General features: G+C 37.1%; 3 protein-coding genes across 5 annotated transcripts; 2 read left to right on the top strand and 1 right to left on the bottom strand.

Annotated features, from left to right (window-relative positions):
• The first annotated feature begins 937 nt into the window (after positions 1–937).
• On the top strand, positions 938–1369 carry LOC127802283 (bZIP transcription factor 53-like). The gene has a single exon (XM_052338000.1). It carries the CDS (start codon positions 938–940, stop codon positions 1367–1369), a length of 432 nt encoding a protein of 143 aa, XP_052193960.1.
• A 6193-nt stretch (positions 1370–7562) lies between these two features.
• On the top strand, positions 7563–9121 carry LOC127801048 (nicotianamine synthase-like). Its single transcript, XM_052335861.1, has one exon. The coding sequence runs from the start codon at positions 7705–7707 to the stop codon at positions 8692–8694; it is 990 nt and encodes a 329-aa protein (XP_052191821.1). The 5' UTR covers positions 7563–7704; the 3' UTR covers positions 8695–9121.
• Positions 9122–10029: 908 nt separating this feature from the next.
• LOC127801047 (uncharacterized) lies at positions 10030–27113 on the bottom strand. 3 transcript variants are annotated; one of them, XM_052335859.1, is made up of 12 exons: positions 26962–27113; positions 25063–25161; positions 24438–24626; positions 24218–24342; positions 16413–16534; positions 16219–16301; positions 15065–15220; positions 13876–13962; positions 13091–13267; positions 12282–12376; positions 12049–12146; positions 10030–10651 (listed from the first exon to the last, which is right to left on the bottom strand). In XM_052335859.1, the coding sequence occupies exons 1-12, from the start codon at positions 27001–27003 to the stop codon at positions 10548–10550; spliced, it is 1377 nt and encodes a 458-aa protein (XP_052191819.1). In that variant the 5' UTR covers positions 27004–27113; the 3' UTR covers positions 10030–10547. The 3 variants fall into 3 exon arrangements, 2 of the variants coding, with proteins under 2 accessions (XP_052191819.1, XP_052191820.1); XR_008022936.1 differs by having other exon boundaries at positions 10578–10651; positions 12049–12112; XM_052335860.1 differs by lacking the exon at positions 13876–13962.
• Positions 27114–27641: the final 528 nt, after the last annotated feature.

Below are 27641 nucleotides of genomic sequence, written 5' to 3' on the forward strand. Positions count from 1 at the left end.
GACTTGGAATGGGAGAGAAGACGACAAGAAATCACCAATATTTGTTCATTAGCAAAACAAATACGACATTTAGAATTTGATGCTTGCAAGAAAAAAACCAAGCAAGCAATCAATCAATCAATCAAAACAAAGAGGGAGATTTTGATTTGATTGATACCTTTTATATGAACAAATATTAATTTCTAAAGAAGATTGGCATCGACCCACCAGATTGAGATACTGATCTGATCCTCCTATGAACTGCAGCCCACCCCCACCTCTGGCTCTGAGTCTGAGCAGCGATCATCATCATCATCATCTTATCCGCTTCACCATCTCATAATCTACTGGGTTCTGGGAGTTTCTCTTGGTCGTCTTTCTTCAACACAACTTTTCTTTTGTGTTATTCTACTTGGTTTCTGGGTATTTCTGTTGCTTGTGTTGTGAAGTGCCCAAGTTTTTTTGAGTGAATCTACTGGGTTTTGAGTGTTTATTTTTCAACAATTTTTGTTTTTTTGTTGTTATGTCTCAGCAAGCGGGTATTTCTGTTGCTTGTGAACGATTGCTGTCATGCTTTTAGACGATAATGAGATCCTACAATCTATATATATATGACTAACGTCATCACCCGCTTGCGTGTGTGTTTTCTCCAGTCCTCCTCAGTAGTGCTTCTTTATTGGTTCTATGTCTTCTCATAAGAAATCACCTCAAACTTGATTGTTTTCCCTTCAAATTCCTCCACTTCTTGCATTCCCTTTTCGTTGAATCGCCACAAACTCACATGGATTCTGTTCATTGAACACAATCCACAAAATACAAAATGTCTTCTCCTGAATCAACCGTCTCCCCTCTCATTTGATTATTTCTTTCTTGCATTCAAATCCCATTCTTGGAAACCCATGTCTTTGTTTTCCCTTCCCAGTTCCCGTTTTCACAGATTTTGTTGGTTGATTACAATATGACTACAGTTGGACAAACCAGCAGTGGCTCCAACGCATTGGCGGAGGAGCAGAGTTACGCAGGGATGGATGAGAGGAAAAGGAAGAGGATGATCGCCAACAGAGACTCAGCCAGAAGATCCAGGATGAGGAAGCAGAAGATGCTGGAGGACTTAACCAGTGAAATGACCAGGCTCCAATGCGAGAACAGTGGCATTGTGGGCAAAATTGATGAGACCAGAGAGAGGCACATGCTGTTTGAGGCAGAGAACAATGTGTTGAGGGCTCAAGCAATGGAATTGACTGAGAGGCTGAAGTCCACGATCAGTGTCTTGGAGAGGAGTGGGCTAAAACTGGATAGTCCTGCTAGGCCAGATTCTTTGCTTGAGCCATGGTGCCTTCCATGCTCGTTGCAGCCTTCCAAGACTTCCTTGGAGTCCTTGAAGTCATGAGCATACTCAATTTTCTACAGGTATTTGGGGTGGGGGGTTGCATTGTAATTTTTCTACTTATGTGTGTCTGTTTGTCTCAATATGATGGAGGTTAAAAGTCGTTTCTTGGAGATTGTAGATTTGAATTGTTGTACAGGAATTCATGTGGACATTTTAGCCTATCTACCAAACTTGTGGATGGCAGTTGCTTGGCTGTTTTGAGGCCTTTATTGTATAAATCTTTCTGGAACGTAGTTGAAAGGAAGACGGGGTGAGCAAGTGTGTGCGCATGTTCTAGCTTCTTTTAGGTAGGTTAATTATGACATGGAATGGGATACATCAAACGAACATTAAAGAAATTATTATCTTTAAGGAACAGAAAGTTCCAATCAAAGTTGTAGAGTTGGATGAAGAATTCAAACTCCCATCTTTTCGAAACAAAGGATGAAGTAACCATGGAAACAAATGTAGAAAGGTGGAGAAAGAAGACTCAATGGATAGGCAGAAATGCTATAAGATAAATGAATGACATCAAGATCTGCGTATAGAGTACGGGGGCCAAACTCTAGGACTGATCAAATAATAAGATACTAGGAAAAAAAATTTGAAAGAATTGTAAGAGGAAGAAAGAAGGTGAGTCTTGGCGCAACGTTAAGGTTACTCTATTATAACTTGGAGGTCATAGGTTCAAGTAATAAAACGACGTCGTTGCAAAGTAATGGCAAGGTTGCGTACAGTTGACCTTCCCTAGAGCCCGCAATATAGGAACCTTTTGCATTGGGTTCACCTTTAATTGCAAGAGGAAGAAAGTACGTAGAGGTTAGAAAGAGGAGCCTGAGAGAGATCTAAGAAATCTGGAAATTGGAATTAGGTTGAGGAAGCAGGCCTACCATGCGCTATGAAAGACCCTGATAGGCTTGCATGAAATTGTAGAGGTTTGGCTTGAGCCTCTACAGTTAAAACAACTAAGAGCCATAACAGTGGAGGTCAATCCTAATTGAATGTAGGATCTTTTCCTCACAAGAGCACTAACCTAGCTCTGATAACGTCCTACTTTTGGTCCACAAAGTATAGGAATAAATCCCAACCTTTATTCAACCGTGAATTCAAGGACTTGGCTCGGGGCTTAACACTTGATGATCAAAATTGGTCCCAGATGCAATTGTATATAGGCACGATGACCTTGCAGTTGACATCCCCAACCACCTAGGATTGACTCTTCCAACAACCTGGAGACACGAAATATTCTATTTATGCAACTGCCATCAACTACCTTGGCATGTGGCTGTGTAGTGACTTGCGCATATGCCTGACATGGGTAACACCACTCATGTGCCTGCTCGTTTGCATATCTTGGTGCAAGCTACTAGGAAATAAAAGTATGTGTAGTATATGGTGTGTGTGTATCACTTTTCTTGCTCTTTCATAGCTTCTTTTCCTGGGGGCTTGAGCTCCTTCAGGTTCCATGAAATGGTGCAAGCTAGCCAAACGGTTTTCTTTCTCGATTGTTTAAGGTTTCTTTCCAACTGTCAAGTGGCATGCTTATACTTTTATATCACCTCATCACATAGATTTGAACAGTTTCTTTCAGCAGTATGAATGTTGTTCACACTTCTTCATTTGTATTATTGGTTTTTCTTATATCATACCTATCTTCTTCTTTCATATACGCAAAAAAGATAACACATCCAATGAATTAATGAAAGTTGCATAAGAAAGAAATTTTTGAGTTGAATTCTGAGACCACGCATGTGAAGTCTGCATTTGTTAGTTTTTGTTATATATTGTCAGTACTGAGCACTTAGCATTGAAATATAACCCATTTTTCCTCTGCAGCTGTTGATCATTAATTTTTGTTAATTAAATTTAGCCTTACAGAAGATAAGATCATAGATAAAAATGAGCAGTAAGTTAGAACTTATGCAGCGGATTTCACATAGTGGGATTAGGTCTTAAATATGTTATTCTAGTAGATTTGGACCAGTGCATCCTTCTGACCATTTTGAATTGACATTAAACCGAAATATCAATTTTTCTTCCCGGGTTGCTTCAATAGTAAGATCAGAGATCAGATTCTAGTAAATATAACACTACAAATCCACCTTCCACATAGATGGAGGTGGATGCTTATTAATTGAAAACTTAAAGCAAATCGAAGTTATATGGTTAAAATGTTCCTGGATTGTAGTAAGTGGAAGAAGAGTGTTTCAATTATGTTGTTGGCTGTCAAAATCTAGTGCTTATTGAAAAGAGAATTCACCTCAAGAAAGGAGAACGACATGAAATCAGCAAAATAGTTGCAGGTCTAGAAGGTATCCTACCCCAGAAGTTTCGGACGTACTTTTCCCTGAATAATGATAATATGGCTAGCTAGTGGTGGCGGCGCTTTCATTGTTGTTCATCTAGCAGTTTTCTAGATCAAACTAACTCAATTGCTCCTAAGATCATTAATTCTGGTGATAAAGGGTGGGTTCGTAATAAAATTTGATGCCTATTGAGCTTCTGATGAGTGGCAACTATATATTGATGACATCTGGAAACTCATAGAGCACTGGAGCTGTTTCTGATGAGTGTACTGGTACTGAAACTGTCAACTTAGTTCAAGAAGCAAAATACAACCCAAAGGAAACCTTCTTGTTTACCACCCAACCAAACCCAACTACCTTCCCTAGCGAGGAAGGGCCGTGATGGCTATCCCTAGAAGGGGTTGCTACCTTGATTGTCCCCACCTTCCTCTTTAATCTAGACCAAAAAAAAAAAAAAACCACTTTCGTATAATCAATACTAAACTTACTAGAACAAGCCACTGAAAAACACAATAGTGGAAACTTTAGATGTCAAGGAGTCTATGATTACAGCTGTTGCAGAATGAGAGGAGAAAAGAATAGCTCAAGAAGGCTGCCGATCAGAGGCAGGTGGATCCTGGCAGAAGAAATGGCAGGGAAGTATACATGTCAAACAGGCCTTGACATGGTACAGCCCGGCCCGGTGCGAACAGTTGGGGGTGCTGTGCTGGGACATGGCCCGTCAGCCTAGCAGGCATGCATGCAGCCCATGCAAGGCTAAAAGTAAGCTGCAAAAAGCAACCCCTGGAAAACTATTATTTGATTAAAAAATTATACATTTATATCTAAAATTAGTATACCTCAATTGATCCCTTGTTATTGCTCAAAGAAGTAATAGGTAGAGATGACAAGATTTGAACCTGTGACATTTTGTACCCAGAGCAAACGTGCTACCAAGCTGCACCACATCCCTTTAGTTGATCTACATTGTCATTGTAGAGAATTCCTTTTTTTTTTTTTATATCTGTAGCTTCAGCATTGGGTTGATATGGCCTTGCTCTGGGAAATGGAACCCATCTCTCTCTCTCTCTCCCTTCTATGCTGGAAGAACAACCCTGATCAAGGCTGCTATATATGTTTCATTGTTTGTGTCAAGTTACAGCATTAAATTCGTAGGAAGCTAGTTATCTGCAAATTAAGTTAGATAGCATGAGTTGTAGGTTTTGGTGGGGGATTTAAGGAAGGGGGACAAAGGCTGCTGTTTGAAAGCCTCTGGTGAGGCTAATACTAATAGACAGCCTTATTATTCTATCTATAGAGGATTAGGAGAAGAAGAATATTGAAGCAGCAGCAGAGGTGTATTCATGCAGTGGGTGGGTTCTGATCTGTCTAGGAATTGGGACATAATAGAGCTCGATCCTCCTACTCTTGAGCTGCTGGCCTGGAAGAGCAGGTGAGTCAGCTGAATCATTAATTAATTGGTCTGTTTGCTCAAGTTTGTTACAATTGTTGTGCAATTTCTTTTCTGTTTTTTCAAAGCACAGACAGAACAGCACAGCATGTTGATTAACCTAAAGTTAAAGAGTTACTAATCAATCTCTTATTTGAAGTTTCCATGAATGAAACTAATAAAGGAAAAAGAAGATGGTCACCATCCATCATATTATATATATATATATATATTAATATTATAGAGATGACTAGGAGTAGAAGAGCGAGTTTTGATGAGCTGACAATGGAGCTTGAGAGAGGCTTTATTTATTATGTGGCCATTCAAGTTTGCATAAGCCACCTTGTTTAATTTCTTGGACAAAACATCAATATTAATTAGGAGACATCAAATCATATACCTATCCTATTGCTGGAATACAATGCCAAGTATGCAGTAACACTTTTTCTATGGCTCAACTGCAGGATGACTGCTAAGACTATACTGAGAGATAACATTGTTGGAACTTTTTTTAAGATTAAATTAAGAATAAAACAATATTTTTTCTGTGCTCTTTGATTAAATCAAATGATTGGGGTTTACTCCAACCATATATAGGTGTTGTGGGGGTGTGGAAGGAATCCTATATATTGTTAATTAATTAATATATATATATATATACATGGGGTAAATAGTAAAAAAACCCAAATTTTTTCACAAATTTTCAAATTTATACAAATGTTTCAATTTTGACCGTTGTATCCTAAATGGTTCAATTGGATACAATTTGATCTAACATTTGAAATCAATTTAAGAGACATACGCCTCCCAAATCAATTTCAGCAATGACATATGCCTCTCAAATTATTTCACGTATTGGATAAAATTGCAATCAATTAGGATATAATTATCAAAATTGAAACGTTTAGATAAATTTACAAATTCACAAAAAAAATTGGAGTTTTTATGCTTTTTGCCCTATACACACACACTTATATGTAAAATTACTTTCAGTTCAAATGTACTTGTTTTTAATAATTTGAATTATGAAATGTTTTAAATGTCATTTAATAAAGTGTATAAGAATAAAGAGTTGTTAATGGCATTTAAAATATTTGAAAGTCAAATTACAAAAAATAGTACAGTCTAGACTGAAAATAGTCAACTCAATATATATATATATATATATTAGGCTTGGATTCATATTAATTGAAAAAAAAATATGGAGAGATAAGTACTAGTGTGAAACCAAATTATGCCAACATGACTACAATAAGAATGGCTACACATAAAATCCGTTTCCTTCAAGATTAATACAATATTGTAGTAAAATTCATTAAGGTAATTAATTAATTAATTAATATAAGATTTTAGGAGAGACATTAAAGTTTGATATGAAGTGTATGAGTCTAAATGAAGATATGACAAAAAATAGAAATATATGAAAATCTAAAATTCATGTAACCGATCCCATATAATGGGATAAAGACTGGACATGTTATTATATATATATATATACATATAAAACCCCTGATATGGGGTGTATATATATGAAGTCAAAAAAATATAAATGAGTAAGTGGGAAAGCATATGAAATAAGAGAATCCAGCTACCAACTAAAATTCCATTTTCTATTGGGAGCTCTGAAGTAGATTGCTAGCTGATGGATGGTTATGGTTTTTTTTCTTCTTTTTTAGCCCTTCCCCACATGTTCAAACGTTCCATCTAATAATAATAATAGCAATAATAATAAGATTGTCTCAGCCATCAGTCGCTTGGACTCTTTGTATAGTTTCCTGAATGCATGCTTCATGCCTTCTGCAAACATCACCCAGAAAAGAGACAGAACTCATCCAACTTAAAGGTACCTAGCTAACTACTGGCATGCAGGATGTGGCTTTTATTTATGATTTGACTTCTAATTAATTCAAAATTTCAGACCCATAATTAGCTAATGGCTACTCCAATTTCAGACCCATGATTGATGGGAGTATGCTACTGATGCATGCTACTCCATTAATTCTGCCTTATTGAGTTTTGCATACACAAGATTAAGTGCATTAATTAATGGGTATGCTTAAACTTATTATCTCTATCTAAACCTTAAACCCTTCCTTTATACTCTTCACTATCCATCTGAGCACTAATTTCAATATCATGGGTTCTTGCAAATTCATTCATTTTTGGAGAAACTACCTGCAGGGGGTTGATTGATTATATGCATGCTTCCTATGAATATTATTGAATTAACAACGAAGGGATTAATTTTGAATAACTTAAGTTGGAAAAGATGAGCACCGGCTAGGCTAGGCAAAGTTTGAACAGGAAAGATTCTTTTATTTAAATAAATAAATAAATCCAGTAAAAAAAATACGGAAGAAAGATCCTTAATTATATATTCCTTCTGCGTAATGCAACAAAAGAGTATAAATAAAGGGCGTGTGGGAGGGGCACGAGAGCTGTGGGCCCCTCCTTGCAACTTCCATAAATAGAGGGCTTGTGGGAGGGGGAGGAGGGCGTGTCGTGTGCCATAGATAGCTTAAGAACATATCTTTACTTGGGGGAGAGAGAGAGACAGAGACAGAGATCTCCAACTGCTCTCAAATCAATATATTCATTCTAGAACCTCTCAGCTGCCTGCTATGGCTTGCCTAGAAGAGCTTGATCTGATCCAGAAAGTTTGTGACTTGTATGATCAAATCTCAAGGCTTGAAAGCCTGGAACCCTGCAAAGATGTCAACATGCTCTTCACTCAGCTTGTGGACACCTGCATCTCTCCATCCCCCCCCATTGATGTGACCAAGCTGAGCAAAAGAGTTCAGGAGATTAGGTCTGAGCTCATTAGATTATCCGGGCAAGCCGAAGGACTCCTAGAGAGACATTTCTCCACCATCTTGGGATCATTTGACTACCCGCTTGCCCATCTCACCCTCTTCCCATACCTGTCCAACTACCTCAAACTCAGCCTCACTGAGTTCAATATCCTCTCCCAACACTCCTCTCATCAGCTCCCCACAAAGCTGGCCTTCGTGGGCTCGGGCCCTCTTCCCCTCACCTCCCTTGTCCTGGCCAGGAACCACCTCAACGCCACCACCTTCCACAACTATGACGTCGACCCCCTCGCCAATTCACTGGCGTCTCGCTTAGTCTCATCCGACCCTGACCTTTCCAGCCGAATGTTCTTCCACACGTCCAATATTCTTGACGTTCAGAGTGAGTTGAAAGACTATCAAGTTGTGTTCTTGGCGGCTCTGGTGGGTATGGACAAGGAGGAAAAGCTTCGAGTGATTGATCACTTGGCTAAGTACATGGCTCCGGGAGCCATTCTGATGCTGAGGAGCGCCCATGGAGCCAGGGCATTTCTGTATCCGGTGGTTAATCCTTGTGATCTTCCAGGCTTTGAGGTGCTGTCCATTTTCCATCCCACTGATGACGTTATCAATTCGGTTGTGATCGCGCGTAAGTTTCCTGTGGCTACGGATGATGAGTCTTCACTTGATTGGGGACGGGGGCTTGGCTCTCTTCATATGCTGCCAGTGCCTTGCAAGTATTGTGATGAGATCCATCCTTTCAATCCCCTCAACAAGCTGCACATGATTGACGAGTTGGCCATTGAGAAGCATATCTCTTGAAAGCTCTCTCTCTCTCTCTCTCTAAGCTATATATATATATATATATTATGATTGTGATGATCTCAGCCAAAGGGGAATTGGACCCTCTAATTGGCTCTGCTTTGCTTTTGATGCTTACTAGCCCTCTAGGCAAGTCTCTGAATATGCTGTCGTTTTTGCAGCATATATGTTTCTCTAGTGTTTGTTGTGTGTCTCGAACTACTACTTATTTACAAGGAATAAGGTAACCCTTTGGAGCAGTGGTGCTGAAGAAGAATTCCCCAATCCCATGAAGTTGAATCTATGTACTGCAAGGAAATAAATAATATATATATATATGTCACACATGCTTGCTATTTTATATATATATATATGGCTTCTTTTGTAGGGTAGGGTGGTTCCATGAAAATGAAATGGTACGTACCAGGGGAAAGTGGTTCTCTTGCTCGTTTTGGGTTTCTTTTTCAACTGTCAAACGGCATGCTTAATTAGACCATCATCATATCACCTCATCAAACGGCATGCTTAATTAGACCATCATCATATCACCTCATCAAACGGCTTGCTTAATTAGGCCATCATCATGTATGTTGTTCATTTGTATTGTTAGTTATGCTTCTATCGTCATGTACGTATGATGTATATATGTGCTCTTCATTTGTTAGTCTTTGTTCAGTCAGCGGTTAGAGCATGGTCATGCCTCTAATTCTAGCCACATATATATATATATATATATTGAATTCTTTTCTTTTGTCATTAAAAGTTAAATTCGGACAACAATTGTTCTTGAAATCAATTTTTCTTTTCAAATTCTTTCGGTGATAAAATACAATTAAGATTACAATCAAATCAGCTTAAAATTCACTCAACTCAAACTTGTATTGTGAACTAATTTCTAAGAGTGCCCCTTTAACGGGGTGAACATACCCCTCAATCTTTTGAGGGTTAAAATTATCAGAAAGACAATACTTTGATTTGCTATTTGATTACCCTTCGATTAGTTTTAACCCTCAAAAGACTAAGGATTATGTTCCACCCCGTCAAGAGGCAAACAAAATCGCACTCATTTCTAAAGTCAAATTTTTAATTTTTCATTTGATTTATTATTATATTAAATAATTAAATTAATATATATAATAATTTTAAAAATATTTAATTTAATTATATTATTATAATAACTTAAAATTTAATAAATTTTATCTTAAATAATATATTTTTAAACAAACAACCTTAATCGAGTATATTTATAAATTTTTAATCAAATTTATTAATATTCATAAATTTTTAATTAAACATATTTACGAATTTTGACGAATCAAACTTTACTTAACTCATTTAAAAAATTAAGTTTCAAAATTAAATTTAAACTCAATTTATTTATTTTAAGAAACGAACTAGAATGAAATTTTATCAGCCCGAACGTAGAGCCGCTTGCAAATAACAAATAACTGGGCTCAACTACAACACCAGGTACAATTTTCATCAATAATATAAATACACTGCAATCACATGACCCCCTTCTGCCATCAATGCCATTCATGTCAAACTCCATTGACCATTTCGACTGTACTAATAAAGGGTTCATAATGAAATAGGACATACCTAGCTGCTGAACTGGATTTCTGACTTGGGGGATATATATATATTGACATCGGGCATCACTGGATGGGAACTCTTTCATATCGTATTAGAACTGTACTTGACCCCCCCCCCCCAAAAAAAAAAAAAAAATTAAAAAAAATTAAAAAAGTTCATCAACCAAAGCTCATAGAGAGAGCAGCACTCTTATAACAGGAACATAAGTGTGAAATGATATTAGAGATTAGAGAGAACAATTTGATTGTTTGTGACGCTTTCCTTAAAACCGGTATCCATCACCGCTTCCGGCAATATCTGGGGCGCAATTTATCAAGCCTCTCTACATACTCCATTGGAGTTGAATTGCCGCAGAATACATCATCCCATATCTTCTGCAGATCTGTTGTTCACATGAAATCAATCCATTGTCAACATTACCCACCACAATTATATTAACAACCATTCTTCTGTTCTATACACACACATACCTATAAATTTGGCTTCAAATAACGATTAGAAAAGTTATACAGAGAGAGCGGAGACGACAACCCATAATAATATAATAACATTTGTAATTGCAACTCACCTCTTGCCTCTTTAAGAATGCCTAAACATTAGATTAGATTAGTGTTAAAGTGCAGACACTTTCTTTGGTGATTGAATACTACAGTCCACAAGAGGAGCAAGAAAAAGCAAAGAGTACCAAGTCCAAAAATATATTAGCTTCAAGCAGTAAACACTTGAGATCAAACAAATATATGTAAAGTCAACTTTTCCAGTTTCGTTTTTTTTTTGGGGTTGGGGAGGGGGGTCTTATCTCACAATATTTAGTCCAGGTGTGTTTTCTTCACATAATTAGTCAACACAAGCACCTTTCCAATGAATAGTCCCAACTTTCTCTCTTTTCCACTATCACAAATTATTGAATTCCCAGCTTTCTTGCACCTCACCACCTTTTAGGTTTCCATAGACTATCCGCAGACCCCCCGAGCCAGTATGTGGCACCTAGCTTGTACTGAGCCCCCTCGGGGAAATGTCAACTTTCCTGGTGCCTTAGAACTTTAGGAAGCTAGCAACCTTTAGAGAGTGATCTTTAGAGAACTTGGAGAACGCTTTTGATTAGAAACTGAAGTGTGTGCAAATAGGGGAGGGTGGAGGTATATATAGCCATCCATCTCCACAATCAACGGTTGAGATCAAAGTGATCTAACGGCTTACGAAAATGATCCTTCCATCTACCTGACTTTTAACCCTTCATATTCTAACCCTTCACATTAAAGAATATACAAGAACAATATAGAACATACTAGAGAACACTAGAAAGTGTTGGAACATTTTAGAAGGTCCAGAGTGCTCATGCATGCGGTTGATCCAGTCATTCCATGTCGCATCCCCTCCATGGTGCTTGCATGGCATTTAACCCCTACTATCTTGGTCTCTGACAGTCTGCTCTGTGCCATATTAATTTTGACCTAACCACTAGCGAATGTATCCCATGCTGGCATTGCATAATTGAAGAACCCATCCAAACCCATGATCATCTTATACCACTCAACAGTCAGTCTCAGATGGTTTTTTCCAAACTTTTCCATCAATATTATACCGCTCATAGACTTCCACTAAACAAGCAACCTTTGTGCAGCAGGTGAGATCACGTGGTAAAATTGGCAAGTGAAGATGATTTCGAAATGCAAAACAGTGATTACTGGAAATTTTTCATTTTCTAATACAATAATGATGATGCTATAGGAAAGAAGTACATAAACTTCACATAAAGGTCATTTAATGAAAACATACCAGCTCCATCTGTAGAAGCAAGACACATAATGATTGTGTCAAATCTTGAGATCTTGACTAAATTCTGCAAATATTTCACAGCCAAATCCATTTCTTCACTGCCAAATGGATAAACCATGACATTTAAGCAATAAAGAAAACAGGAATACAAACATGTCTCATAAAATTTCTCGACAGCCAGACATGTCAACCCAATAAAATGAAAATTTACCAGATAGAAATCATCTACTTACTTGAAAAAGGTGGCAATACACTTAATAATGTCAATTAGCATTGGAGCAGACAAGGCATTTTTAAATATCTGTGGTAGTGCAACTGGTGATGTGACCTAAACATTCAAAAAAAAAATGATCAGGAGCTACATAGATGAACCAGCTGAAATAACATAACGTCCAAACAAAGAGCACCGGGAAGAATGGTGCCCCAACTTCAAAATGCAAGCATGAATGGCCATTAGTTCAACTATGGAATGATAGGCATCTAGGGGAATTAAAATCAGGCTAGCACAAAGACAGTTCTGGTTAGCTAATAAACCATAAGTTTGTCAACCTGGCTGGATAAGTAAAATAAGATTTTTGATAGATATTCATCTGGAAATTCCATTCTTCCAATTCCAAATGAATAAATGTATTGTCATTGGTTCAACAGCAATAGCTACTGATGCAAGTAGTCATTCCCCCCCCCCCCCCCCCCCCAAAAAAAAAAAAAAAAAGAATCATGCTAGGTGTACACCCATTTTGTACATCTTGGGCTACATAAGGGGGTATTATGACCAAAATACTATGCGCCTCACGCACTTCTATGCGCCTCATGAGGGATTTTTTTGTCATAATACCCCCTTATGTAGCTCAAGATGTACAAAATGGGTGTACCAATAGCATTTTCCAAAAAAAAAACTCTCCAGTCTAGGTGAAGGTAGTGATAAATGGTCTCCAAGATACTTGACCAGCTAGGTAGCTGGTACTTTCACCAAAGTATCAGAATGTAGTCATATATATAATATATATATATATATATGTACAAAAGGATCACCATTGCAGACCTTCAACAAACGAGCTTGTAAAGTACGGTCACCAGCAAGTCCTCGCCAAGAAAGCTCAAACTCATAAGCTGAATTTGGCGGTGTGATGTTTTTTGCAGCTTCAACCTTAGCAAAAGAGGCTGCTCGAGCAGCAAGCTCCTGCACTGATGCTTTCAGCTCTTGCTTTTCAAGATTTCCCTGTGAAACATCATAAGGGACAAAAACAATCATACAAGGAAACACCAGTTGCAAGAGAGACCAAAGGATGAAATGGGAACAACACCAGCATTAGAAATTGCCTAGAATACCGTAAGATGGAATATTATAAGATGTAATTTACAATTGCACATGTAGGAAAACATTTCTCCCCGGCAATGTACAACTCACTTGGATTTCTCTATCTTTCTGATATTATAAAACTAAAGGGGTTCCCCAATGCATGAGGCTCCCATTTTGTATGGATCAGATTGCTTGCAAGGAGGCTGTTTCTACAACCCAAACCTCTAACCTTCTAGTCACAAAGGAGCAACCTTAGTGTTGCAACTAAGGCTGGCCCTCAGCTGATATTAAAAACTAAAAAAATTAACTAAATTTTTTGTGAGAGAAGTTTTCAGACTCAAAATACATCCACTTGAAAATGGTAAGTGCCCATAGAACCATGCCATTTGAAAATCCTCATCTTTATTATATGCAGTTCCATGGAAAAAATTCAGTTCCATGTGAACTCTTAAAATTGGATCTAATTATAAGACCTTAAAACTCCTAAAATCAGAACTCTGAACAGCATCTCTATGAGAGGGACTGACTTCTTGTTCTCTGAGTCTAGAGCGTTTGCTTTCCATTTCCAGCACAGATGTAGGTGCTTTTGTAGGAACTTGCTGGCAGTCACTGTCCTGGCAGCAGCATTTGCAAACTCAGTGGAAAATAATAGGACACGTCATATTCTAGAGAAAATAAACTAAAATGGCTACTGGAAGTACAGTAATCACCATTCTTACTGCTTTCCATATCAATCTCCACTCCCAAGCCTTCCCCCACACCCCCCACCCAACAAAAAAATAACAATAATAAAGACAAAAAAGAAAAAACAACATATAAAAAAACTAGCAACTTGATGTGAATCTTGCACCAACTTCTCAAGAACAAACGTAGCAAATTATTCCAGTAAATCAGGAACCTCAAGCACTCTTTAGCTGACACAAAAAATTGATCTTAATATTACCAAGCAAAAAAAACTGTTAATCTTAAGCCTCAAGAATATGACATTGAAACAACTTCTTCAGGATTATACAATAGCATTATGCTAAGTATTTCCTCAATTCTTATAATATGATCAGATTTTTGTAGAACAACTGATCTTTGCTATTTGTAATTCATTTACCATTACCAAATCAAGTGAGTTAAAGAATGATAAGCAACATTAACTAGTGGGCCATCAACTTATTGTTCTCCATGAAGTCCCCAAAACAATTAGAATACAGTTGCTGCTCCTTGGGAATGTATCAAGATAGGAACTTCTGACATAAATATTTTTCCAACTTTTGTCCACCCAGATAGTATTTGTTAACCAAGATATGGGCTAGAAAAAGTGGAATATGAAAAACATTTCAAACAAAAGTGTTTTCCATTGTGTTTTGTTAAATTTATTTGGCAACTCTTGGAAAAGAAGTCACGTGACTTCTTATCTGGGATTGTTCAAATAAATGTATCTCTTCCCTCTTTCTAGATAAATTTATTTTGAACTTTACAGATAAGAAAAAAATGACACATATGTCTCCCAATGCATTTCAAAAAATTTAACAAACAGTCTAATAAAAATCTTAAAATGCCTCTCAGTTTTATCTTGACCATTCCATATTTTAGTCCGAAAAACATTCCAACCTTATTTTGATACAATCTTATGTTGTTCATTTTAATAAACACTACCCCAGAAAGTAGGTCACAAGTAAATTACAGCAATCAGAAAACAAAAACAAAAGCCAATGGCATTAGCACCTTGTTGCTATTTTCCTGAATAGCAGCAGCTCTCATTTTCTCAGAACTATTTGATGCACACCCCAGTTGTCCGTTCACTTCTACCTTTGGCTTTCTCACTGTTGGTAATTCTTGCACAGAGCTTCTCAAGGATTCAGATGCCTGTTTCAGCATTTCCTGTTTTAAAAATCAAACATGACTGCTATGAGTTTGACTGACAGTTACCACAGCTCTTCTGTAAAACAGATTCAGGTCTTAGCAAAAAAAAAAAGCAGAAAAACAGAAGCAGGTAGCATTTTGCTATGCAGCACATCCACTTGAACCTCCACTGGTCAGAGATGCTTGGGGCTTCTTCTCCAGCGTTGCTGGATTACAGTGAGTTATGCCAAAGTCAGTTGAGGGCTTCTGGTTTGTGTGAGAGAGCCACCATGTCTTCTTTGGAGCAAAGACAGTTGTAAGGCCTTCTGCCATTTTGGGGTTGTGGCGCCTATGGAGGGAGCAGAATTGTAAAGCCTTTCATGCAGTTTGGCATTTCATATATTTCCCCAGAGGCTCTATTGTTTCTCATTATTTCTTCAGTTTCAAGCTCATATTCTATTTCTTTCCTGTCTTTCACAAGGCTTTCTCCCCAGCAGCTCAGTTGGGTGCCTTGTGTGGACCCCTACCCCCCCCCCCCCCCCCAAAAAAAAAAAAAAAAAAAACAAAAGCCAGCTAACTTCGTTTTCTTATTTATTACCACAGAGAGAGAGACAGAGAGGCACCACTTTCCATGTAATCCTGCTAGTCCATGTAGAAATTTGATCTAAACAGTTGCTAGACAGTCAGGTTCGCCCATTACAGATTATACATCAATCTTAACTCAAACTCAAATCTGTATTATGATCCTCAGCAGTGCTTCAATTAAAACAGTGAGGTTCAAGTGTCCAGTTCCATTAAGTAAAAAGATCTATATGGAAAAAGTGTATGGTACTGCAATTCAGACAGCAATGAGCAACTTTGTTGTTCGTCATGGTTTCCTAGTTCTCCTAAAGCATTGCCACCCAATGTGTAGTTAAACATCTTAAGCCTGAGCATTCACAATGGAACAAAAGCATTAAGTTACTGAATCAGCTAAATGTTGATTGTATGCTAAATTCCAGAAAGACATACATTTGAACTATGGGTAAAATGTTTACCTTGTCATATAATGATTTGACTTCAGCATACTGCTTTTTGATTTCTTGGTTGTGAGGCTCCAACCTCAAGGCAAACTCAGCATCTGCAGTTAGCTTTACCACATCAGACATCAGAAATATTAAACCATCAGCATTCAGAAATCATTCAATTATTCAATTATTTTTAACAGAACGAGTATTCATTAGAAACATACCTTCAATTGATTCTTCCAATTTTCCAAGTTCTTTTCTGGCTGTTGATCGACGTGAGTATGCTTTAATGTAACGATCATCTAAATTTAAGGCCTCTGTGCAGTCATCCTCAGCCTCTTGAAATCTAATTGACCAACAAGAAGAGAAAGTAAAATGTAAGGCTCTGTACGTAAAAATAGTTCCCTCTCAAATATGTAATATTTAAAAAGTAGAATGATTTGACATGTAAACACTACAACAAGACAACATGCCGAGCCTTAATCCTATATAATCGGCTATGTGAATAGCGCACTAATCTATATTTACAGCCATATCCTTTGTAACACCATTATATCTTATATCAAGTCTAAGAGTCTATCACTAAATTCTTCTTGGCCATTCTCTACCTACAAATTTTTTCCATTCCATTCACTATCCTCATCATAACATCAAAAGTCTTCTTTTCACATGACTAAACCATCTTAAATGCATCATGCATTTTATCTTCAGTAGGAACCACACTGAACTTATTTTTAATTCTGTCTTTTGTAGTATAGCAACACATTATCGCAATAATACTCATATTTTGCACACGTTAGTGCTTAACTGCTTAAGATTTTGTGCCATACAACAAAAGTAGTGTTGTAGTATTCAGATAATTTTTTTCATTTAACTTCAAAGAGATTTTAGAACTGCATAACACATCATAAAAATTTCTTTTTAACCACATTGCCTTAATTTTATGTGCAACATCCTAAATAATGTATATGTCTTTTTGAACAATTAATTCAAGATATCTGAACTAATAATTTCTTAGGATAACTTGATTTTAAGTCTTACTCTCATACATCCACACTTTATTTTACTAGATGTAGATTTCATATTTGGTTTTAATACGCTCAACTTGAAACTTTTAAACCCTGAGGTGTCCCTTAGTAGCTCAAATTTAAAATTCATGCCTTCTTTTGTATCAGCCACCAAGACAATGTCATCTACAAATAACATACACCAAGGCACCTCTTCCTAAATGTGCTTAGAGGCTTCAACCACCAGTAAATAAAAGAGATGAGGATTCAGTTAGATCCTTGATGTCATTTAATTGTCATTGAAAATGTCTTAACATTTCCTCCATTGTCCTAACACTTATTTCTACTCTACAACACATATTTTTAGTAACCTATACATATGTAACTTAGATCCCCTTTTTCTCTAAAATTTTCTATAGAACATTTTGGTGACTCTTATCTTAGTTCAAGTCTATTAACACAATGGGTAAATCTTTTTGTTTACCTCTAGATCTTTCTATCGGGCACCTCAACAAGTATATAGCTTCTATCATTGATGTACTACATGTGAAACCAAATTAGTTTCTCCTCTTGACATTTGCTCAATCACCTTCTCCCAAAGTTTCATAGTATTGGCTTATTAGCTTGGTCCTGCTGTAATTTTCCCAACTTTGAATATCTCATTTGTTCTTGTAAATGGGCACTAGAATGCTCTTCTTCCATTTGTCAGGCATTCTCTTTGATTCAAGGATCACATCAAATAATTCTGTTGCCTATAAGATGCCTTCTTCTCCCACACATGTTAATGCTCTATCAGCACACAAGCTTTATCCAACCATTTTCCATTTGTGTGTCAGAACTAAACTGATAAAAATTTCTAGTGGTGTATTCACCAAGGGAGACCATTTGTGTAACAAAGCCTTGGCAATGTCCAAGTGATCTGGGGGCATTCTCTCGGGCTTATACCTCTTGCAAGTAGGTCAGTGTCTTGGACTACTTTATAAGACTCATGGCCATAAAGTATCACAGAAGGATGAGGATGGTACATAAAAGATGTCCTTGGTATCTCACTGTCCATGGAAGAAGACCAGACTCTAACCATGACATGGATGCAATACAATAGTAACATGCTATCTAAAGTTAGAAAATTCAGGATACAACGGATTAGGAATATGCCAAAACATAAAGAATCTTAATAGTTATTTCAGAGAGCTCTATTCATAAATGTTTTGAAAGTTTTTGGTCTTATAATTCTTAAAATATGTGGAAAAACTGTGTATAGCTAGCCATTTTAGGAAGGATTCTATATTAGCTACTTTAGGAAGGATTCTATGATCAATTAGGCTGATTTAGTTGGTTTCCTATTCTATTAGGAGATTCCACAAATTATGGGATCTGATATAGCTTTCTCTTATTGTTAGAAATTTATGTATATATAGCTAACCTCTATATCATTTAAAAAAAGAAGAAATACAATTGTTCCTCTATTTTTCACATGGTATCAGAGCAGGTTTTCTAGGATTTGCTGGCCCTAATTGCCTTCATCACCTAGGGTTTTTTTTTACCATCGCCTCTAGTAGTAGTGCGATTTCTTTCTACTCTTACTGGCCTTCATCGCCAGTTCATAAAAAGCCCGAATCGAGAAGTCTGTCACCATCTCTGCCCAGATTGAGAGGTCCGCCTTCACCGTCGCGGTCAACGCCCGTGCTTCCATCCTTGCTATCACTGATCGACACTTCCGCAATTAGAATACCCTAGATTCGACAGCGGCAAACTCGAGCAGAGGCAGCCGCGATCTAGAAGGCAACCGTCGGAAGTGCTACAAATGCGGCCAACGATCATTATTGACGTTGCCACCAAATCCAGTTCTGTAGTGAAACAGCCTTAGTCGCATAGGAGGCTAGTTGAGGAAGATGTCAAGACGTTGGGGAAACTACACTTGGGACAGCAACTGTTACAACCCAATCGGAAGAGGAAGTCCGGTCTCAACAATCTGGAGAATTGCAGAGTATTCATGCTACCTACAGGTTAGATGGAAAGAACTATCTTAAGTGGTCTCAACTCATCCGGACTGTGCTGAAAGGAAAGGAAAAAATTGCTCATCTTACTGGTACAGGCCCTAAACCCACAGATCCCAAGTTTGAAGCATGGGATGAAGAAGACTCCATGATCATGGCATGGTTATGGAATTCTATGATACTTGAAATCAGTGATACATGTATGTTCTTAGCCATTGCCAAGGATATATGGGATGCAATGCAGCAAACCTACTCCAAGGCTAGGGATGCAGCTCAAGTATATGAAGTCAAGGTGAAAACTATGGCTGCTAAACAAGGTAACAAAACAGTCACAGAATATGCAAATCAACTGAAAGCCTTGTGGCAGGAATTGGACCACTACCGAGTGCAAAAGACCGAGTGTTCTCAAGATGCAGTGGTCTTAAAGAACTTCATTGAACAAGATAGGGTTTATGATTTTTTGGTTGGACTTAATCTAGAATTTGACCAAGTAAGGATACAAATCCTTGGAAAGCTGCAGGTCCCATGTTTTAATGAAGTTGTAGCTCCGAGGAGAAGAAAGTAGAAGAGGGGTCATGCTTGAACCACAAACCATTGACAGTTCGGCTATGGTGGCTAGTGGTAAAGGATCAGCCATAAACACGAAGAAAGGAACAGCCTTTGAAGGAGGAAAGAATGGTCAATTAAAAGCCCAAAACCGTGATCGATTGTGGTGGACTTACTGTAAGAAGCCTCGGCATACACGAGAAAGGTGCTGGAAACTTCATGGTAAGCCTTCAAGCCGTGAATGGGGACTAAAAAGAGGGGATCAACCTCGAAACAATGGACAAGCTCACATGGATGCAGTACCACAAGGTGAATCAGCATCACAGGAGCCGAGTAGTCTCAACCAAGAGGAGATTGAGAGGGTGAGATCCCTTATTAGAAGTCTTGAAAAGCCTTCAAGTACTTGCTCTTTGGCATATTTAGGTGAGTTTCCATTTTCCTTTGGATTAAATGCCTCGAGTGTAGTCTTTACCAACTCTTGGGTTATGGACTTAGGAGCTACCGGTCATATGACCCACTCATCCCAATGTTTCTTCACCTATACTCCTTGTCCAAGCAATCAGAAAATAGCCACAGCCAATGGCTCCTTAGCCACTATAGCTAGAGTAGGGGATGTCAAAATAAGCTCAGCAGTAACCTTGAGAAATGTCCTACATGTTCCTAAATTGTCCACTAATCTTGTCTCTATACAAAAACTCACCCAAGATTTATGTTGTAATGTTGTTTTTCACGACAGTTATTGTGTATTTCAGGACAAGGATTTAGGGAGGATGATTGGACGTGCTAGCGAACGGAATGGCCTCTACTATCTTGAGACACGTAGTCAATCGAACATGACCAAGGGCAGTTTATCCCATTCCTTCATATCAGAATGTGTTCCCTCTAATAGAGAAAGAATTCAGCATCTCCATTCCCGACTAGGACATCCATCATTTAGGCTTATTGCTCTTATGTTTCCTTCCTTGTTTACCAATTTAGCTACTGAAAATTTTCATTGTGAGGTGTGTGAATTTGCCAAACACAGACGTGTTCCTTTTCCAATTAGCAATAAAAGAAGTCATATTCCTTTCTACTTGGTTCACAGTGATATTTGGGGTCCATCTACCAGTTCTAATGTGTCTGGAGCACGATGGTTTGTTTCTTTCATTGATGATTGTACTCGAGTCACCTGAATTTTTCTACTCAAACATAAGTTTGATGTTAGTACAGTTCTTCCCAATTTTTGCTCCATGATTCAAACTCAATTTGGGGTTTTACTATCAAAAGGTTCCGGTCAGATAATGCTAGGGATTATTTCAACCACATTCTTACTCCCTATTTTCAAAAAGAAGGAATCATTCACGAATCATCTTGTGTGAATACCCCACAATAAAACGGAGTTGCGGAGAGGAAGAATGGTCACCTCTTTGAAAAAACTCGAGCTCTATTGTTTCAGACCAATATGCCTAAGGTTTTTTGGGGGAAAGCAGTTCTTGCAGCCACTCATCTCATTAATAGGTTGCCTTCTCGGGTCTTGGGTTTCAAGAGTCCTATGGATGTCCTTTCCACATTTTATCCAACCCTCACCACTACCTCTCACCTTGTTCCTCATGTTTTTGGGTGTGTGTCCTTTGTCCATGTGCATAGTCCAAACATGGGAAAATTAGATCCTAGGGCTCTCAAATGTGTCTTTGTGGGCTATTCTTCTACTCAGAAAGAGTATAAGTGTTATCACCCTCCATCCAAACGGTTCTATGTCTCGATGGATGTCACATTCAATGAACATGCATCGTATTTCTCCCATCCTTCTCTTTCGAGGGAGAATTCAATTAGGGAAGACAAGGAAAGTCTTTTGCTCAATTCGATTCCTTCTTGTTCATCATCTCCCCACCATATGCCCAGGAACTCATTTGACTCTATGCCTAAACAACCTGTTCCTGAACCTATGCCAGAAATACCACAAGAACAACTTGATTCTGCTCTTGGAGATGTTGCTCCTGGAGATATGAGATTTGGCAAGGTGTTTGTGAGAAAGAAGGCGGCTATTCCTGAACCTATGCAGGTCCAAGAGTCCAACCCAGATTCCTTGAATGAGGTAACAATTTCTGACTTTGTATTACAACTTAAAACTGAAGTTCAGGAGGATAGTAATGACCAAGACCTTCCAATTGCCATCAGAAAAGGAACCAGAGAGTGTACAAAGCGACCTCTATACCCCCTTGCACACTTTTTATCATTTAAAAACTTCTCACCACATCACCAAGCCTTCCTTGTAAGTCTTAATACTATCACCATTCCTACTACCTTGTCCGAGGCATTGTCTAATGAAAAATGGAAACAAGCTATGAATGTGGAGATGGAGGCATTGGAAAAGAACAAAACTTGGGAACTGGTAAGATTACCAATGGGTTGCAAGTGGGTGTATACGGTGAAGTACAGGACAGATGGGTCAATTGAAAGATACAAGGCACGGTTGGTAGCCAAATGATACACTCAGACTTATGGAATTGATTATCTAGAGACTTTTGCCCCGGTCGCGAAAATGAACACTGTTAGGGTATTGCTGTCACTAGCTACTAATTATGGCTGGGAATTGCAACAATTTGATGTCAATAATGCATTCCTACATGGAGCGCTAGAAGAAGAGATTTATATGGAAGTTCCACCAGGTTATGGGAAGAACTTGGCTGATCATACGATGTGCAAATTGAAAAAGGTTTTGTACGGTCTTAAACAATCACCACAGGCATGGTTTGGAAGATTTGCAAGAGTTATGTTGGCTATGGGATACAAACAAAGCCAAGGAGATCACACACTATTCATTAAACATTCTCCATCAGGGAGAATTACAGCTCTCCTTGTGTATGTTGATGACATAATAGTAACTGGGGATGATAATAGAGAGAAGCAGTTGTTAGGTCAATGTTTGGCCAAGGAATTTGAGATCAAAGCATTAGGAAGGTTGAAGTACTTTCTTGGAATTGAAGTTGCACACTCAAGGCAAGGAATCTTTATCTCACAACAGAAGTATGTTACAGATCTTCTCAAGAAAACGGGTAAAACTACATGCAAACCAGCAAGCACTCCCATTGATCCAAATCTTAAGCTTGGGAAAGCAGAAGAGGATGCGGCAGTTAACAAGGAAATGTATCAACGGCTGGTAGGAAGACTCATTTACCTATCTCACACACGGCCAGATATAGCATATGCAGTGAGTATAGTTAGTCAGTTTATGCACAATCCGAAGACAGTTCATTTGCAAGTTGTTCACCGGATTCTATAGTACCTTAAGGGGACACCAGGAAAAGGGATTCTGTTCAAAAGAAATGGAGGTTTAGTCCTTGAGGTTTACATCGATGCTGATTATGCTGGGTCAATTGTTGACAGAAGATCAACCTCTGGATATTGCACTTTTCTTGGAGGAAACCTTGTGACCTGGAGGAGTAAGAAACAGAATGTAGTAGCACGGTCTAGTGCTGAGGCTGAATTTCGAGCAATGGCTCAAGGAATATGTGAACTACTTTGGTTGAAGATCATCTTAGAAGACTTGAGAATTAAATGGGATGGAATGATGAGACTCTATTATGACAATAAATCTACAATTAGCATAGCTCACAATCCAGTTCAGCATGACCGAACGAAGAATATTGAAGTTGACAGACACTTTATCAAAGAGAAGTTGGAAAGTGGTTTGATTTGCACACCTTACGTTCCTACAAATGGTCAACTAGCCGATGTTCTTACCAAAGGGTTGAGTAGCTCAATGTTCGAGAATATTATATCCAAGTAGGGAATGGAGAATACCTATTCACCAACTTGAGGGGGAGTGTGGAAAAACTGTGTATAGCTAGCCATTTTAGGAAGGATTCTATATTAGCTACTTTAGGAAGGATTTTATGATCAATTAGGCTGATTTAGTTGGTTTCCTATTCTTAGGAGATTCCACAAATTATGGGATTTGATATAGCTTTCTCTTATTGTTAGAAATTTATGTATATATAGCTAACCTCTATGTATCATTGAAAAAAAGAAGAAATACAATTGTTTCTCTATTTTTCACAAAATATTCTCCAAAGAAAAGAAATAAACATCTAGAACTCTGTCCTCGTCACTAAATTTGAAATTGTAAACTTATGATGCGTTTCATGTGGCCATTAACCAATTGGCACAAATGCTATCACAATAGGCCAGCATGGCTTGCAGAAGGTTGCCACACTCATCATGGAAATTTTTATACATGTTAAAAGATGTCCTATCTTTTCTCGTACAGGGTTGAATTTTGAGAATGCAAAAGGTCCAAGTTTGTTGATGAGAGAAGTGAGACAGCTTTATATTAAGGATCTGATATGACAATCAATTGCACAAAATTGGCAGTTAGATCATTGGCTTTCATCACACATGATCCAAAATTTCAGATACTAACAAATGGATCTATATCCTCTGCAACCATTTCTTCACTATTTCCATGTAAAATTTGTTTTTCTTCTAAAGAAAACTTGCCTTTTTATTTTTAGATAAGCCATTGCCCTATTTGCATAAGCTACTGCAGTTGGTGATAACGCTATGCTCCGAGAATAGCACTCAATTGCTTCTTGAAACTTCTTCTGTTTAAAGTATTCATTTCCCTGAAAATCATGGACAGTGAAGGTCAATATCAGGAGTGTCTATTTCTACAATTGCAGACAAATCATAATTTAATTTTTAACAGAATGAATCATACCAATTCCTTCTCTGATGCAGCATCAAGAGAACTCTCTTCTGGCATGAAACCACTTGACAAATTCCTGATTGTATCATATTTTGTTGAGTAATGATATTGTCTTACTGTACTTGAACTATGAGATGCAGGAGCATTTGTCATGGGTCTTCTATCCTCACCAACTAACCCAATATTCTGAGGAGATGACACCTTCAACAATGAAATCAAAATTTGAGGTATGGATAGATAATAGATATACAGTCACATGGACACCTTCAACTAGCCACACAAGTGATCATTGTAAAAATGTTCACAGGACACAGATAAGTTGAGTCACATTGTTCAGACTACAACTTCGTCAGGGGTTCCATCAAAATTTTTATTTAAGAATATAAAATATCCAAACATGTTGCTAAGCTCGTGCAGTTAGTGCACAGTTCATTTGATTAACGAAGAAAGAAAATATAGAAACATCATTTACAGAACACCAATTCATTATATATACCACTGACTAGATGAAATATGATATCAACAGTGAAATAAGACTTGTGATTTCTCTAACAAAAGACCAATTCCCCAATTCCAAATATGAAATGACTTCCACGATAGCAATGAAAGGAAAAACTCTAATCACTTCTACTTTTACCATATCACGTTTGTCAAGGCCTCGCATCTTCTGTTTCTTGTCTTTGTCATTAAGTGACATCTCCCAATCCTGCAAGTCGTTCAAAAACCCCTGGAAATCCTGTTGGATGTTCCAAACAGAAATTACAGCATGTAAAAATAGGTATTCTTATTTTATTTGAACAATAGAATCTACGAAAATCACCCATTCAAATCTATTTAATTTCCAACAAAACTAGATGAGTATTACTTTCTTCAACTGAACTTATCTTGAAATTAAAATTACCAGCACTAAAATCAGCCTAATAAGAAAATCAAAGATAAGAATTTGTGTGCTAGAAGTTCTATTTCTAAACAAGAATATGGGAAACTCCCCAGTAGGTCTCTTAAGAGTAACAACAGCAAATTTTGTTTTTGAAGCTTTACAACTTTCATTTCTTTTTAATATCATAGAACACCTATTAGTAATTTAATATATTTCAAAATACAATTTTTAATATACAAATTAATTCCAGTATTAAATATAAAATGTATGTGCTTGATTGCTGTGATTCTTATTAGATAATAATTATTTAAATTTAATGGTGTTTTTTCTAATTTATTCATGTGTAGGTTATGATTTTAATTTATGATGGTCTGAATTATATTGACCAAATTAGTTGTCTTTATAAAATTTATGTACTTGACTATTATGATTTCTTGTTTAGATAATTTGTATTATCTTTAATGGTGCTTTACTCAGATTTATTCATGTGTAGGTTATGATTTTAATCTCAAAATCGTGTGTACTATATTAACATTATTGGTGGTGGTTAACAATAGGCTAACTCTTGGAATTCTCTTCTTCCATGCATGCACACCAATAGAAGGGGTGCTTTTTTCATATGATGAGGTTAATTTGTACACATAAAGAGAAATCTAAATTAGTTTATTCAGTTCCATTACACAACTTTATGAAAATATCATATTTGTTCTCTTTCATATTGAGACAATTGATCATTGTTTATGGGAAGTATATAAATGCTAAAGGTAGAGTACCATAATCCAATGCACCAAATCACAGCGGGGTGCAAACCATTCTTACATAAAGTGACATTTACCAGGATAAGTTTTTCTCCCTAATTTATAGATTTAATTAATGTTTATTTATTTTTAACTAGAGGGGTGGCCCCTGCTCCACACGTGCAAGTAAAAAGATAGAAAGTCCCAAATGAAGGCTCGCTCTTGAGGGGTGGCACTTGGACTTGGTGGTCACAGTTTTTTTTTTTTTAAATGAAGATGAGTTTTGGCGTAATGTTAAGTTTGTTCTTCTTCTATTTTGATTTGAAGGTCATCAGGTCAACTCCTTTGATTGTTAGTTTCTTTAAGCAAAATATATATATATATATATATAATACATTTTGGGAAATGAAAAAAGCGTTGGACGCCAAACCTAGTGTTTGCTTAAATAATAGAATAAATGTTCTTTTTTACAGTTCATTTGTGTTTGGAATTTATCACGATTCAAAATACTGGGTTTTTTTTTTACCAAATTCTCCAACAAAAGCAACTCCAGCAAAGCATGGCGGTTAATTTATTTCTCCCAATTACGTACACACTCTCTCTCTCTCTCTCTACTTATCTTGCAAACACAATTAGTATTAGGTCAAGCACAATACCCAAAATCTTCATTTGCTTGCTTTTGTTTGTCTAGTGACACAACCGAAAGGAACAAGTCGCATAGCAAGTTCTGGTAGGCCGACCTAAAGGATCATCAAAGTTCCAAAGTTTAAGGACTAAACCTAAACCCAACAAACAAATTTTGCTTCCGATTCCACAAAATCCTTCCAAATGAAGTAATTACGAGAATATGAGCACACAGGAGATAATGGAAGACAAATCAAAGCAGAAGCCGATACAGGGAGAGAAAGAGAAGCCGTACCAGCGCTTGATCGCGGCCGTGCTTAGTCGGAGCCCTAGCCATTGATTTTGGGGGAGCTGATGCTCGCGAGCGGAGAAGAAAACTGGCAGTTTTGAATTGATGAATTATTCTATAATTATTTTAACAGCATTTTCAAAAAGTTGATTCCTCAATTTTTCCAAGTAAGTGTTCGGTAACTTATTTCATCGCAGTGTTTGTTAAAATAAATAAAAATAAAATTTTATTAAAATAATTAAATTACAAAATATACGCGCCACCTGGACATTTTTATGAAATTTTACTAAACTATTTTGGATGTCTTTTTTCATTATATCTTAATAATGTTACCAAATTTGATAAAAAAAAAAATGAACTACAATTAAACCATCAATCACACATACAAATACATAATTTTATATATAAAATTTAAATAAAAAAATTACGAACAAAAATAATAAAATATCATTAAGCAAATATTACTACAATAAAAATTATATTACCACACAAATTTTATGGTTATTAAGTACTTGTTTATATATCTAAAATTATTTATAAATATACACAAAAAATCATATCATAATCAAAAGATGAGTCATGATGATTGTCGACGTTCAGAATTGGTTGACCATAATTCGTAGGTCTGCAATGAGAAAATAAGTATAAATGCAAATAGGAGAAACAAATAGAATAAATGATAAGTC

This window comes from Diospyros lotus, chromosome 5 (genome assembly GCF_014633365.1).
Source record: "Diospyros lotus cultivar Yz01 chromosome 5, ASM1463336v1, whole genome shotgun sequence".
NCBI classification, from domain to species: domain Eukaryota; kingdom Viridiplantae; phylum Streptophyta; class Magnoliopsida; order Ericales; family Ebenaceae; genus Diospyros; species Diospyros lotus.